Genomic DNA, 14,625 nt, shown 5'->3' on the forward strand with positions numbered 1-14,625 from the left:
CAGGACCAGGGATTGAACCCACAACCTCACAGTTACTGGTCAGATTCGTTTCTGCTGCACCACAATGGGAACTTCTGAAGATCTTTTTTATAGGCACTCTGTCCCCAGAGGAATACAAAGTAAATTCCAAGAAAGCGGGTCTAGAACAGTGCCTAGCAAATAGTGCCAGGTTGTCCAATAAATATGTTTTGAATGTATTTATGCATAGATGAATGAAACTAAATCCTGAATGTCTTAGAGCCTGCAGTTTCATCGTTTGTCTTGATTACCTGTGTGGAGGCAGATCATATATGCCACCAGCTTGTGGAAAGTAAGGTTGTGATCCAGTTGCTTTCTCAGGGTGCGCCTACAAAACTGCAAATGTAAAATGATCAAGATCAGGTGTCTCCAGGCAGCTTTAAGAAATTCACTCACCCGGGGGCAACATGTCTTAACATGGAGCATGCCAATACCCATCCACGCATGCTCACTCCCTCAGTTACCAAAGGAGACATCTGGCTTCCATTCCTAGGGACGTGGTGTTGAGCTGTCCTAATGAGGATTCCAGAACCTCTTGTCTTTAATGTGAAAGTTGACCTACACATGGTTGGGACTCACTGAGCAGCTGCCTCTCAGGAAAGACAGCAGATTTCGACACACAGGAAGCAGGATCAGCATGCTGTTAAAATTCAGGCAGCGAGCCGAGGCTCGGGCCCAGGCCAACGCCGCCTAAAAGAGTAGAGAGGAGAGACCATCAGCTGCTTCATCTCTTCAACTAGCAGGTGAGCACGGGCCCCGTCCACTTGTCTGAGACCTGGAGAGTCAGTCTAAGCTCTCTGTTTACAAATGACAGAACATTTGCTGAACTTAATATGGTGAATTAAGAAGTTCTGATGACAGTGGTTTGGAGATGTTTGACTACACATTTATCAATATGAAAGAGAACAGGGTTTAATGATTTCATGTTCACAAATAAATTCTGTGAAGATAATACTTTGCAAAGAGTATTTTTGCTTAGTATACTCAATTATGATTTTATTTTGTCACTTGTAAACCAATCTTGAAGATCATATATGTTTTATTTGCATTCTAAAGAAAGCTTAGATATTTTGAGGTCTAATTATAGATGGTGACTGTTTTTTTCTCTTTTCTATATTTTCTAATGTTGCGATCATAAGCTTGCAATCATCATATAATAAAACAGTAAAAATTCAATGACTTATATTCAAGATCTCTTTAAGAATTGAATAAAACAGGCGTTCCCGTCGTGGCGCAGTGGTTAATGAATCTGACTAGGAACCATGAGGTTGCGGGTTCGATCCCTGCCCTCGCCCAGTGGGTTGGGGATCCAGCGTTGCCGTGAACTGTGGTGTAGGTCACAGACGCAGTTCGGCTCAGATCCCGTGTTGCTGTGGCTCTGGAGTATGCCGACAACTACAGCTCCAATTAGACCCCTAGCCTGGGAACCTCCATATGCAGTGGGAGCTGCCCAAGAAATGGCAAAAAGACAAAAAAAAAAAAAAAAAGAATTGAATAAAACAGGCAAAATTAATGAATCCCTCAGAGAAAAAAATTTCAACTTGGGTAGAGATTTGAGAAGGGAGAACTTCTAAGAACAGTTTTTTCAGGTAGATTTCCTTGGGTGGCCAGGCAGCATACCTCAAGCGCAATCTGATTCAACAGTAGAAGCTGCTGGAAAGGGAGGCAAGGAAACAGTATTTCAAAGAAGTATTTAGCCCAGAAAGAGACTTGATTAGGTATAGGCTGGACAGAATATGTTCAACTCCATGATAGCTAATTCCAACTTCTCATCGTACAACTGGTCTCTGAGCCAGCTTCGTGTACTTGGGACTGCAGACAATGGAGTGTGACAGTTTCACAGCATCAGGGGACATGGTGGCAGCAGCCAGGCAATTTTGGTTGCACTTCAGCTAACTGGCCAGCTTTATATGCATGCCTGTCAATGACTTGCAAAAAGGAAGAATACGATTTAAGAGTCATAATTGTTTCGACACAAAAACTATTTTCCTATACAAGCTAAACCCGGGACAATGTGACCTAAGTTTAATAAGCCAGGTCAAGAGCTGCTTCGCCTCCGTAATGACTTATAATGTCAGGCAGTGTAGTGAACACGAGCTGCCCTACTGTTTTCCATTTCTGACTCTTCCACATGACCTGTGTTTTCTCCCTCTGCTGAGTCACACTCCGACGGTTTTTGGTAGAGACAGCCTGTTCTATTTCTGAGTAAATTTTCTCTGCTCATCTCAAAGAACCTGAATTTCCACATTGGTTCCCACAGCTTGCTTATTTGAGTCACAGAGTTTCCTTAAAGCTAAAAATGGCAAATGGATTGAAAATATAGGACTACAATTTCACAGCTCCATATTCTGTGGACACTATCTGCATGGGATAAAACCTTTTTTAGAGCAAACCTTCTTTCCCCATTGCAGCACTTTGAAATATCCCAGTTTATGTTTGCTTCTCAACACCAACACTGATGTTTTAATTCAATGGCAGCTGTCAGTAAGGCCTCATTGACTATGGATTTAAACTTCTTCTTCTGCTACTTCCTTGCTCAGCATCATAGTGAATCAAGAAACTCTATATTTTCCTACAGGAAGTACAATTTTAAGAAAATACCCTACAAAATGATTACATAAGTTATGGCACACCAGTGCCATAGACTGCTAAGCTTTTGGGGGAAGGGAGATTCTTGATTTCCAGCATTTGCCAGTTTTCATGATGTAAATACTCCCACCATGGCAGATTTCAAGATACCAACTTGATGTCATTGAACACCAGTGAATGCAGGTATGGGGAGTGATGCAGATAACTGGTTATTGCAAGCTGGTATGAGCTGGTTCCAGCACATCACTGGTTATATGTAGAGAGTTACATGTACAGATATTTGAGATATGCTAAGTGTAGGAAGAAATTTCCAGGGAACATCTATGATGTGATCCTTTTTTTGATCAAAATAAAAAACTATAGGTTCTACTTAATGTGGTTTTTATTGCGCTTGCCCATGGCATGCAGAAATTCCTAGGCCAGCGATCAAACCCACACCACAGCTGTAACTAGAGTCACAACAGTGACAATGCCAGATCCTTAACCCATTGAGCCGCCAGGGAACTCCACTACTGAGTGCCTTTATCAAAATTCATAGACGGGTACACCAAAAAAAGAACAAATTGTACTGTATACAGCGAATAAAAAAGTGAATAAAAATAGTACTTACCTGAAAAACAAAAACAAAACCTATATGTCTGATGTATTTGCGAGCATATGTCAGTGTGTCTATATACACATACATGCTAAACTATTAACAATCGTTATCTCCAAACACCATTTTACTCTTAACATTTCTATATCTTTTATCTCAGTGAAAGCAGCATTAGTTATAGTTAATTTTTTAAAGAGAAGATTTTTAAAAAATGAAATGTCCACAGGATATCAGCATGATTCATTTTTCTGCTGCTGATTTTTTGGTCATAAAGCAATTCATCTCTTAATAACTAGTCACATTTATTTGCATCCTTCTCTTAATAAAAAGCTATTTTTAAAACAAATGAGCACTTCCTTTGGAGTTATAGTTTCCAAAGAAGGATCAAGAAGCAACATTTAAAATGGAAAACAGCAGGGTGAAATAAGTCATGAACAGAACATTCAAATTAGTTGTGATCTCAACATGGATCCTTTGATTATGGAGAGAAAAGAAGGATTTGTTTAAAAGGACACACTGTCTTTAAACATTGGGTGAGTACATTGGGTGAGGCTTTGTGGAAAGTTGACGCAAAAAGACACGGTCAAGATGAACGTTATTTCTGCAAATCCCTTACCTATTAGTGAGTGACTAACTAGAGCTAGCAGTCAAATTTGTTTTTCTAATTAGGCAGCAGCCAGATTGATGAGCAGCTGAAAGAACCACTCTCCCCTCCAGGTTTCTTCCTGTTTACCTCCACACCAAAATGCTGAACACACCCTACCTCTTCTGTCCTTCATCTGCTATTTCTCTGTTACTCGGACCTCACCTCACCTTTCCACCAGTTTTGAATTCTGCAACACCGTCCATTCCACAGACCCCTCAAGTCTCCCTCCTGTACGATAGGTATTTTCCATGATATCGGTCCATAGTGATGATTTTCATGTTGTTTCATTTCTTTCTTTCTTTCTTTCTTTTTTTTCTTTTTTTTTTTTTTTTTTTGTCTTTTTAGGGCTGCACCCGCGGCATGTGGAGGTTCCCAGACTAGGGGTCGAATCGGAGCTGTAGCTGCCGGCCTACGCCACAACCACAGCAACGCTGGATCCAAACCATGTCTGTGACCAACACCACAGCTCACGGCAACGCCAGATCCTTAACCCACTGAGCAAGGCCAGGGATCGGACCCACGACCTCATGGATCCTAGTCAGATTTGTTTCCACTGCACCACGACAGGAACTCCTCACGTTGTTTGTTTTCAACCAAACTCTTCTTATTTATTTATTTATTTATTTATTGTCTTTTTCTAGGGCTGCACCCGCGGCATATAGAGGTTTCCAGGCTAGGGGTCTAATCGGAGCTATAGCCACTGGCCTACGCCACAGCTATAGCAATGTGGGATCCGAGCTGTGTCTGTGACCGACACCACAGCTCACGGCAACGCCAGATCCTTAACCCACTGAGCAAGGCCAGGGATCAAACCCAAAACCTCAGGGTTCCTAGTCGGATTCGTTTCCACTGTGCCATGACGGGGACCCCTTTTTTTTATTTTTAAAATTTTTTGTTTTTTTAGGGCCACGCCTACAGTATATGAAAGTTCCCAGGCCAGGGGTTGAATCAGAGCTGCAGCTTCCAGCCTACACCACAGCCACAGCCACACCAGATCCTTAACCCACTGAGCGGGACTGAGGATCAAACCTGTATCCTCATGGGTACTAGTGGGGTTCACTACTGCTGAGCCACACTGGCAACTCCTCAACCAAATTCTTTCTTAAACTCATAAGCAGGAGTCCATAAGACAGATAAAGGCTGCTTTGGGTGAAGTGAGGATGAGGCAGGAGCACTGCCCAGTTAGAATTCCCCTCACACCCTGTAGGGGCACCTGGGTTTCTGTGGAAACCAGTTTGAAAATTGCATAATATTTCTTTCCTGTTGTATTTTCATTATTGGATCTGGGGAGTGTGCCCTGGATAGAGCTGTCAGATTTAGTGAACAAAAATATAGGATGTGCAGCTAAATTTGAACTTCAGATAAAATATACATATATTTTATGGCCACACCTGTGTCATATGGAAGTTCCTGCACTAGGAGTCAAATTCAAGCTGCATCTGTGACCTACATCACAGCTTGCAGCAATGTGGTATCCTTAACCCACTGTGCAAGGCCAGGGATTGAACCCGCAACCTCATGGACACTGTGTCAGGTTCTTAACCCACTAAGCCACAACAGGAACTCCTGAACTTCAGATTGTTAAAAATGAATAATTTTTTAAATACATAGTTGGCTCAGAGTTCCTGTTGTGGCTCAGCTGTAACCGACCCAACCAATATCCATGAGGATGTGGGTTCGATTCCTGGCCTCACTCAGTGGGCTAAGGATCCAGCATTGCTGTGAGCTGTAGTGTAGATTGGCACAGACACGGTCGGATCTGGCGTTGCTGCGGCTGTGGTGTAAGTTTGGCAGCTTTGACGCTGATTCGACCCCTAGCCTGGGAACTTCCATATGCCACAGGTGAGGCTCTAAAAAGACAAAAAAGATAAATAAATAAAATAAAAAATATACTACTGAATCATGCAATATTCGGAATCACTTAAACCCGCCCCCAATTTTTGTTATTTTTCTGGAATTCAAATTTACCTGGGCATCCTGTATTTTTTCCCGGCAACCCTAACTCTAGAGGAAATGAGAACACTGGGTCTCAAAGGAACTTGGGTTGGAGATAAGAAAAAACAGATTCCCCACATCACAACTGTGATACTCACTCCCAGGATTTGTCTTGTGTAGTAGTACTTGTCCGCCTTCTCAAAAAACAGGAAAGCATGCACAAACAGGAAAATATTCAGCCCCAACCAAGCAGCCTAGAAGAAAAATTAAGCAAGGGATAAAGTGAAATTTGGATATGGAATAGTAGAAAATAGTGTCACCATTTTGGCTATTCATGTTTATCTGTTTTCATTTTTAAACAAGTACAATCCCACTAGCATTTAACTTACTCTCAGAGACTTAGGACTTCAAGACATGAGTTATTTGCTAATGACCAGGCCCAGCAAGTAAAGGCCCATAGGCCACATCTAGCTCATCACCTTTTCTGTACCACCTTCAAGCAAAGAACGGTTTTTATATTTTGTTGTTTTTATTTTGTTCCTGGGCCACGGATCAAACCTGCACCACAGCAGTGAACAAAGCTGTTGCAGTGAGAACACTGGATCCTTAAACTCACTGAACTACAAGGGAACTCCTTATCTTCACATTTGTTTTCCCAGACTTTGGACTTCCTAACCAAACACTTTATTTTTTAAAAATTTTTACTAAGGAGTTCCCGTCGTGGCTCAGTGGTTAACGAATCTGACTAGGATCCATGAGGACGCAGGTTCGATCTCTGGCCTTGCTCAGTGGGTTAAGGATCCAGCACTGCCGTGAGCTGTGATGTAGGTTGCAGACTTGGCTCAGATCTGGTGTTGCTGTGGCTGTGGTGTAGGCCAGCAGCTATATTTCTGATTTGACCCTTAGTCTGGGAACCTCCATATGCCGCGGGTGCGGCCCTAAAAAGCAAAAATAAAATAAAATAAAATTTTAATTAAAGTCTAGTTGATTTATAATGTTCCTTCAAGTTCTGTATAGCAAGGTGACCCAGCCACCCCTACACGCCCCCCTTTTTTTTTCATTTTCCGTCAGGTTCTTACCCAAGAAACTAGATACAGTTCCCTGTGCCGTACCAGCAGGACCCATCATCCATCTGTTCTAAATGAAACAGTCTACATCTACCAACCCCAACCTCCAGCAAGCCCCCTCTCTCTTCCCTCCTCCCTGGCAAATACAAGTCTGCCCTCCATGTCCGTGATCTGTTCCTGTTTTGTAGATAGGTCATTTGTGCCATATTTTAGACTCCATGTAAGAAAAAATTAAGAGAATAATTTCATGACATGTGAAAATTACATGGCATTTGAATTTCCGTAACTATGAAGTGGTACTTGGAAATTAGCCTTGCCTACTTATTTCTCTATTGTTTCTAACTGCTTTTGTGATTCAATGAAAGTATTGAGCAGTTGGGACAGAGCACACACGGCCTACAAAGCCTAAAATATATACTACCTAAGCCTTTACAGAAAACATTTGCCAACTTCTGGACTAGAGCATTCAAACTATTGAGCCTAAAAGATGGCAATAATGAATAAATGGATTTCTGAAGAAACAAAGAATAAATTTAACATTTGTAAAAAATACCCGTCTGAAAAGACTAAACCATTCCAGATGGGCCTGCCTCTTTAATTATATGCTGACATACATTTTCTTGATTTTAGATGGTGAGTCTTTTTTTTTTTTTTTTCAAATTAACCTATCATTGCTTTGGACTCATTTGAGCTCTTAAGAGTTCTTTTGTCTGTCCCAAGATCTGTCTCTGCATTGTCAAAGGGAGAAATTTGGAACCTACTACCCATTGCCTTGGAGAATAAACAACTGGACTCTAGCCCAAGCTGGGAGGTGCTAGTCTGTAACTGATCAGCACTCTAGGGCACTGGGATGCCTCTAATATACACCAGTGGCCCCAGGATAGTCCAAAACCATCTCATCCCCACAGGTAGAGGGCCTTTAGCCTAGGACATAGTCTATTCAGATTCCCTAGATGTGGACCGCTCACACACCTCTAGCATCATAATGAAACTGACAGCATTAATGGCCTGAACCTAGCTAGAACATGAACTGGGACTTGAACGCACGTGCCAAGACTCGAACCCAGCCTAAAGCCAGATTAGGATTTAAACCCACAGTTTTTGTTTGTTTGTTTGTTTGTTTGTTTTTGTCTTTTTGCCATTTCCTGGGCCACTCCCGCGGCATATGGAGGTTCCCAGGCTAGGGGTCGAATCAGAGCTGTAGCCGCCGGCCTACACCAGAGCCACAGAATCTTGGGATCCGAGCTGCATCTGCAACCTACACCACAGCTCACGTTAACACCGGATCCCCAACCCACTGAGCAAGGCCAGGGATCGAACCCACAACCTCATGATTCCTAGTCGGATTCGTCAACCACTGAGACACGATAGGAACTCCAAAACCCACAGTTTTAAATTAGAATCACTAACCCTATGTCTGGACTTACTGAAGTTCAGGTTCTTCATGCCTCTGCGCAGAAGGAATTCAGCGAGAGACAGAGTGATAGGAAAGAAATACATTTATTGGGAGTTCCCTTCATGGCTCAGCAGTTAACGAATCTGACTAGCATCCATGAGAACACGGGTTCGATCCCTGGCCTCACTCAGTGGGTTAAGGATCCAGCATTGCCGTGAGCTGTGGCATAGGTCGCAGATGCAGCTTGGATCCTACATTTTTGTGGCTGTGGTGTAGGCCGGCAGCTACAGCTCCAATTTGACCCCTAGCCTGGGAACCTCCATGTGCCACAGGTATGACCCTAAAAAGTAAAAAAACAAAAAGCATTTATTAAGATAGGACGCTTGTGAGAGATGATTGTGGGCAGGCAAGGAAGCTCTGCCCTGAGAATCCAGTGTGCTACAGTTTTATCTTCCAAAGGGGATTGGGGGTTGGAAAAGACCACCTCTTCCTTTCTGGGAGTAGTACGTCTCCTTGGTATCTGGTAAGGTATGTATTCAAATCAGCAGAAGGGTGGTCCTCAAACTGCTGCCCTTGGTCTGAATCTGAATGCAGGCCTCATCCCACCCCCCCCCCACCCAAGGACCTGAGGCAATTCTCGCACTTCCACTAGTCAAGTAAGCCTGCCTTGTTCCGATGGCTTTTTTGAGCAATTTATTAACTTACAGTGATCTCCCAACATCCCCTAGATTTCCCTCTTTATCTGTAGTCCTCTAATGGGACTTCTAAAACTACCTGTGCCTACTCCATCCCTATCAATAACATAAGTGATTTAAAGTGTGATATTGGAGTCTAACTCCTTGGACTCAAATTCTAGTTCTATCAATTTCTAGCTCTATAGTCTTAGGCAGATCTGTGACTTAACTTTTTTGAACCTCAATTCCTTCACCTATGAAAGGAGGATAACTACCTCACAGCAATGCTGTGAAGCTTACATGAAATAATGCATGTGAAGTGATTAATACAATGCCTGAGGCATAGGAAGGTCTCAATACATGCCAGCTGTGTCATTAACAGGCTGGCTTTACCAATCAATTTCTTCCTGCATCCTTTGTTCACATACCCTTTCCAGGGTTGTGTGTCTTCCAGAAATCCTTTGACCCTAATGGAAAAAGAGATGTGAGAGCCGTGGATACCACAAGAGTTCAGAAGACAAAGCAGAGAAGTTTATTTAGAGAGAGCAGAAATATTTCAGGATCTCAGAGGGCCAGGGAGGCAAAGAACTCTGGGTCAGCCCACCTTCAATTGTAGGCAAGGTGAATGTTAAAATACAGTGATATCTGAGAGTCAGAACTCCATTTCCCACTTTGACCATAATTTCCTCTACTATGAAGGGAAAAGAAAGTAGCATAGAAGAACTGGCAGGAAGGAGGAGTAAAAATACTTTTTGAGTGATTTATTTTTCATTTAAAAAATAGTGCAAAGGAGTATATGTCAGAGATAACAAGAAGTCTGAGCCTGTGGGCAGGATTGGTGGAAGATGGAAATTCAAAGGTAGGTAGTTAAATCTAAGTTACCACCCAGGATGGTAAAAGGGATTTTTAAAGAAATTTTTTAATGCAGAGGCCGGCATTTGGAGGTTCCTGGGCCAGAGACTGAACCCAACTCACAGCAGTGACAACGCCAAATCTTTAACCACTAGGCTACCAGGAAACTCTAAAATGCAGAGGGTTTTAGAGCTAGAAACACACTTATATTTACATGTAATGTAGTTTTCATTAATGTCCCCTCACACACACACATACACAGGTGACCTGAAGAGAGGACAAATAATTGGATCAAAGTCACTCAACTAATAGCAGAACTGTGAGTTCCCTTGTGGCACAGTGGGTTAAGGATCTGGTGTTGTCCCTGCAGCAGCTCAGATCGATGCTGTGGTGAGGGTTTGATCCCTTGCCCAGCAACTTCTGCATGCCACAGTCCTGGCCAACAAATTCTTTTTTAAAAAAATAGCAGAAGTTCTCATCGTGGCTCATTGGATAATGAATCCAACTAGGAACCATGAGTTTCCGGGTTCAATTCCTGGCCTCGCTCAGTGGGTTAAGGATCTGGCGGTGTCATGAGCTGTGGTGTAGGTCGCAGACATGACTCGGATCTGGTGTGGCTGTGGCATAGGCCAGCAGATGTAGCTCCGATTGGACCCCTAGCCTGGGAACCTCCATATACCATGGGTGCGGCCCTAAAAAGCCAAAAAAAAAAAAAAAAAGCAGAACTAAAACTATACTTTATTTAGAGAGTGTGTTAGGAGATGGGAAGGTGCATATGTGGTGTGGTTAAGGAGTTATGGTTTAAACACTGGGAAGGTGGATTTGAGGGATGGCTCTGCAATCAATTCACTGTGTGACATCTGGTTCTTATTTTCCCTTGTAAAATCAAGGAGTTGGTTTATATCTGTACTACGCAAAGCCATAACCACTAACCACATGTGGCTACTAAGCACATGAAGTGTGGCTAGTTTGAATTGAGATGTGCTATAAGTATAAAATACACATTGGATTGCAAACAGTAAAAATAAAATAATATAAATTATCTCATTAATATTTTCAGTATTAATTACATGTTGAAAGGATAACATTTTTGATATATTGGGTTAAATAAAATATATTATTGGACATTAATTTGACCTACTTGTTTTTACATTTTCCAATGTAGGTATTAGACAATTTTAAAATTACATATATGACTTCACTTTATATTTCTAGCAGACAGAGCTGGGTCATAACATCTAAGATCATTTCTACCTCAGACATTTGATAATTTTATGATTTATCTTGATGTGAGCAGTTTAGGAAGGATGGAGAGAAATGAATGCTCCATGACAATAGCTAGAAGTGAAATGGAAGAGAAAAAGAGAAGACAAACAATGAAAACAGATTGAAATTTCAAATTTTTGTGGTTTATGTTATTTGTCTCTTTACCAATCAATTTCTGGAGTTGGAGGTTTTTTTTCCTTTTCTAAAATGCTGAAATATATCCTACACAGAAAAATGTTGGGGTTGGTAGATGCAAACGCTTACGTTTAGAATGGATAGGCAATGATGTTCTACTGTACTGCACAGGAAACTATATCCAATCTCTTGGGGTAGAACATGATGGAAGATAGTATGAGAAAAAAATGCATATATATGTATGACTGGGTCACATTGCTGAACAGCAGAAATTGGCACAACATTGTAAATCAACTATACCCTAATAAAAATAAAATAAATTATATATATGTGTGTGTGAGTGTGTGTGTAATCCTAGAGTTGGACCTTTCAACTGATAACTGGCCTTGATGAGCTCAATAATGGCATGGAATCTTTCCCTTTCAAGTAACTTTACAAATATTAACAAATATAACCTCTCCTTAGTCTGTTAAGAGTAACTAAAAGAAAGCGAAACATCACTTACCAGAAATAAAACTGAGAACCAATGGGTAACCACCCAATTTCCCATTGTCAAGAGGTGTTTTGGAGGCTCTGTAGGCAGCAGGGAAGATTCAGCAACCTGGATTCTGGAGAAGTTCTTCAGGGTTGGCACCTCTGTCCAGCTCAGGGTCTGTGAATGTTTAAGCTGTGAAAGATGCACACCTACCCACAAAACTTCCAGGAATGAATAGCTGTATTTCCTGCCTTCCTCCTCTGGACAGAGTTACGTTATCAGCTTCAGGAGACCAGCCCTACCCTAAGAGAACCACAGGGGTTTTCCCTGGTGGTTTTATCCCTTCAGGAAATAGCCATCTTCTAGGGTGAGAATATTCCCTCCATCAACCTATCAACATGACAATGTGAGGCATTGCCTTCCTTGATAAGCTAAGATTTCTCACAAGAAACATTTTAGGCGGAGGCTATAAAAAGATGACCTCAGGAGAAGCGGGCAGGAAACAAGTGTGTTAAGGAAGCTGCTTTATGGCAGGCTTTCAGAAGAGCTGCTGCATCCTGCCCTCTGCAATTGGGATCTCAGCATGGCTAGCTCAGAAACTTCAGTTTACCAATTCTCCTGGAAGATGATCTGGCTCTGAGGAGAGCTTGATTTGTTGGAAGGACAAATGAAAAGAATTGCCAAACAGAATAAGAGAAAATTTAGCAGGTATAAATGTATACCTTGGATCAAGAAAAACAGCCTCGGAGTTCCCATTGTGGCATAGCAGAAATGAATCCGACTAGTAACCATGAGGTTGGAGGTTCACTCCCTGGCCTTGCTCAGTGGGTTAAGGATCTGGCATTGCCGTGAGCTATGCTTGCTGTGGCTGTGGTGTGGGCTGGCAACTGCACCTCCAATTCGACCCCTAGCCTGGGAAACTCCATATGCCACAGGTGTGGCCCTAAAAAGCAAAAAAAAAAAAAAGAAAAACAGAGCCTTGCTCAGTGGGTTAAGGATCCAGCATTGCCGTGAGCTGTGGTGTAGATTGCAGATGAGGCTCAGATCCCACGTTGCTGTGGCTGTGGTGTAGGCTGGCAGCTGTAGCTCCTATTAGACCCCTAGCTGGGGAACCTCCATATGCCTCAAGTGCGGCCCTAAAATACCCAAAAGAAGGGAGATGGTTGTCTTTTTTTCTCTTCCACCTTTTGCCCGTACCTGCAACATGTGGAATTTCCTGGGCCAGGGATGGAACCCGAGCCAGAACAGTGACCCAAGTCGCTGCAGTGACAATGCCGTATCCTTAACCAGCTGCACAACAAGGGAGCTCTAACGCTGAGAATCTTTTAATTCAACTATTGGCCATCTGAGTTTTCTTCTTTGAGAAGTACGGGTTCTAGTTTTTGGCATTTCTTCCTCTTTTTTTCCTTCCTCCCCTCCCTCCCTCCCTCCCTTCTTCTTTTTTTTTTTTTTCTTCCTTCTGAGCATCATTCTTCAAATCTTTATTGTGTGATTACAGAGGATGTGAAGATTGGTTTCAGGAATTTAGATTTGGTGAGAAAGACATCACATTCCCCAAGCTCTTCAGTGTTTCTGTAGGTTTCACAGTGCTTGGTCTTGTTTGGCCACCTTACACCAAAAGACTAAGTATGGGAAATCAAAAAGTTCTACCTGGTTTCAGTCCCTTTTGGAAAGGTGAGAACATGAGATTGTTTCCTCCTTTTTTATTTCTCTTTTTCTTGATGTTTCATCTTTTGTCCCATCCCATTGTGGTCCCTTCTTTATATCTCTAGTTGTAGTAGATATTTTCTTCAGTCTTCTGGTTTTTCTCATCAATAGCTTTTCTTTAAATAATTTTGGAGCTCTGCAACAGGATTGGCTGCATCTCTGCAGCTCTGGGACGCAGGTTTGATTCCCAGTCCGGCACAGTGAGTTAAGGATCCAGTCGTAGGTCACAACTGCAACTTGGATCTGATCCCTGGCCCAGGAACTCAATATGCTGCAGGTTGGCCAAAAAAGAGAAAAAGAAGGGAAGAATAATTGTAATTTTGGTGTGCCCCGGGAGGAGGCAAGCTCAGAGTCTTCCTATTCCATTGTTTTAGCCACTCTGCCCTCTGGCTTCTATTTCTATTGGCTTATTTTTCTATGGCTTTATAGATTCTTAGAATTCTCTTTATAATCTGATATTAATCCTTGATTGGTTATGTTTTATGACTTGTCTTTTCACTCTCCTTATGGTGTTTTCTGATAAATAGAAGTTCTTAGTTGTAATGTACTCTGATTTACCATCTTTTCCTTTATGGGTCATACATTCTGTGTTTCCTCTTAGAAATCGTCCACTCCCCAGAAATCATTAAGATGGTTACTTGTATTTTCTTCTAAAAGTTTTATATTTTTGCCTTTCATATTTATGTTTTGAATCCATCTGGGGTTGATTTTTTTTTATGTATGATATGAGGGAAGGGTCTAAGTAATGATTTTTTCATGTGGAAAACTAATTGTGCCAGCACCATTTTTGAAAGGCATAGTTCCTTCACTAACATAAAAAAAAAGTCAGTTCCATATTACATCAAATGTCTGTATACAAATGTGTTTGCTCTTGAACTCTCTATTCAGTTTTATAATAAGTCTTAACATTTGATAGGGCAAGTTTCCCATCTTGTTCTTCAAGCATGCTTTGGCTCTTCTTGGCCTTTCGCACTTCCATGTAAATTTTAGATTCAGCTTCCTCTTTCTTGCATCTCCTTTGTTATACCTATTGCTAAGTACTTTATTTTTTATAAGACTGTAAGTTATATCTTTTTATTTTAATTTTACTTGGGCGTATTATAAAAATGCAGTTAGTTTTTACATATCGGTTTGGGTTTTTGTGGGTTTTTTTAGGTTTTCAGGGCTGTACCCATGGCATGTGGATGTTCCCAGGCTAGGGGTCTAATCCAAGCTGTAGCTGCTGGCCAACACCAGAGCCACAGCAACTCAGGATCTGAGCCGTGTCTGC

At 41.8% G+C, this 14,625-nt stretch overlaps 1 protein-coding gene across 2 annotated transcripts in view; it reads right to left on the reverse strand.

The window, feature by feature from the left end:
- The window catches only part of NOX1 (NADPH oxidase 1), a 37,879-nt gene extending 24,872 nt beyond the window's left edge, over positions 1 to 13,007 (reverse strand). Inside the window, exons 1-4 of one of the 2 annotated variants that reach the window (XM_085006851.1) lie at positions 11,679 to 13,007; positions 5,942 to 6,037; positions 598 to 708; positions 270 to 354 (exon numbers count right to left, since the gene is read on the reverse strand). Coding sequence is in view for 1 of the 2 variants with exons in the window: in XM_003484140.4 (XP_003484188.3) it covers positions 270 to 354; positions 598 to 708; positions 5,942 to 6,037; positions 11,679 to 11,723 (337 nt within the window). In the remaining variant the exon portion in view is untranslated. The remainder of the gene's footprint in view (positions 1 to 269; positions 355 to 597; positions 709 to 5,941; positions 6,038 to 11,678) is intronic. The other variant, XM_003484140.4, reaches the window with a different exon arrangement.
- Between the last annotated feature and the right edge of the window lie 1,618 nt (positions 13,008 to 14,625).

This window comes from Sus scrofa, chromosome X (genome assembly GCF_054392235.1).
Source record: "Sus scrofa isolate SSC_HxYL_T2T_F1_AM1 chromosome X, Sscrofa_HxYL_maternal_Yorkshire_Landrace_v2.0, whole genome shotgun sequence".
Lineage (NCBI taxonomy): Eukaryota > Metazoa > Chordata > Mammalia > Artiodactyla > Suidae > Sus > Sus scrofa.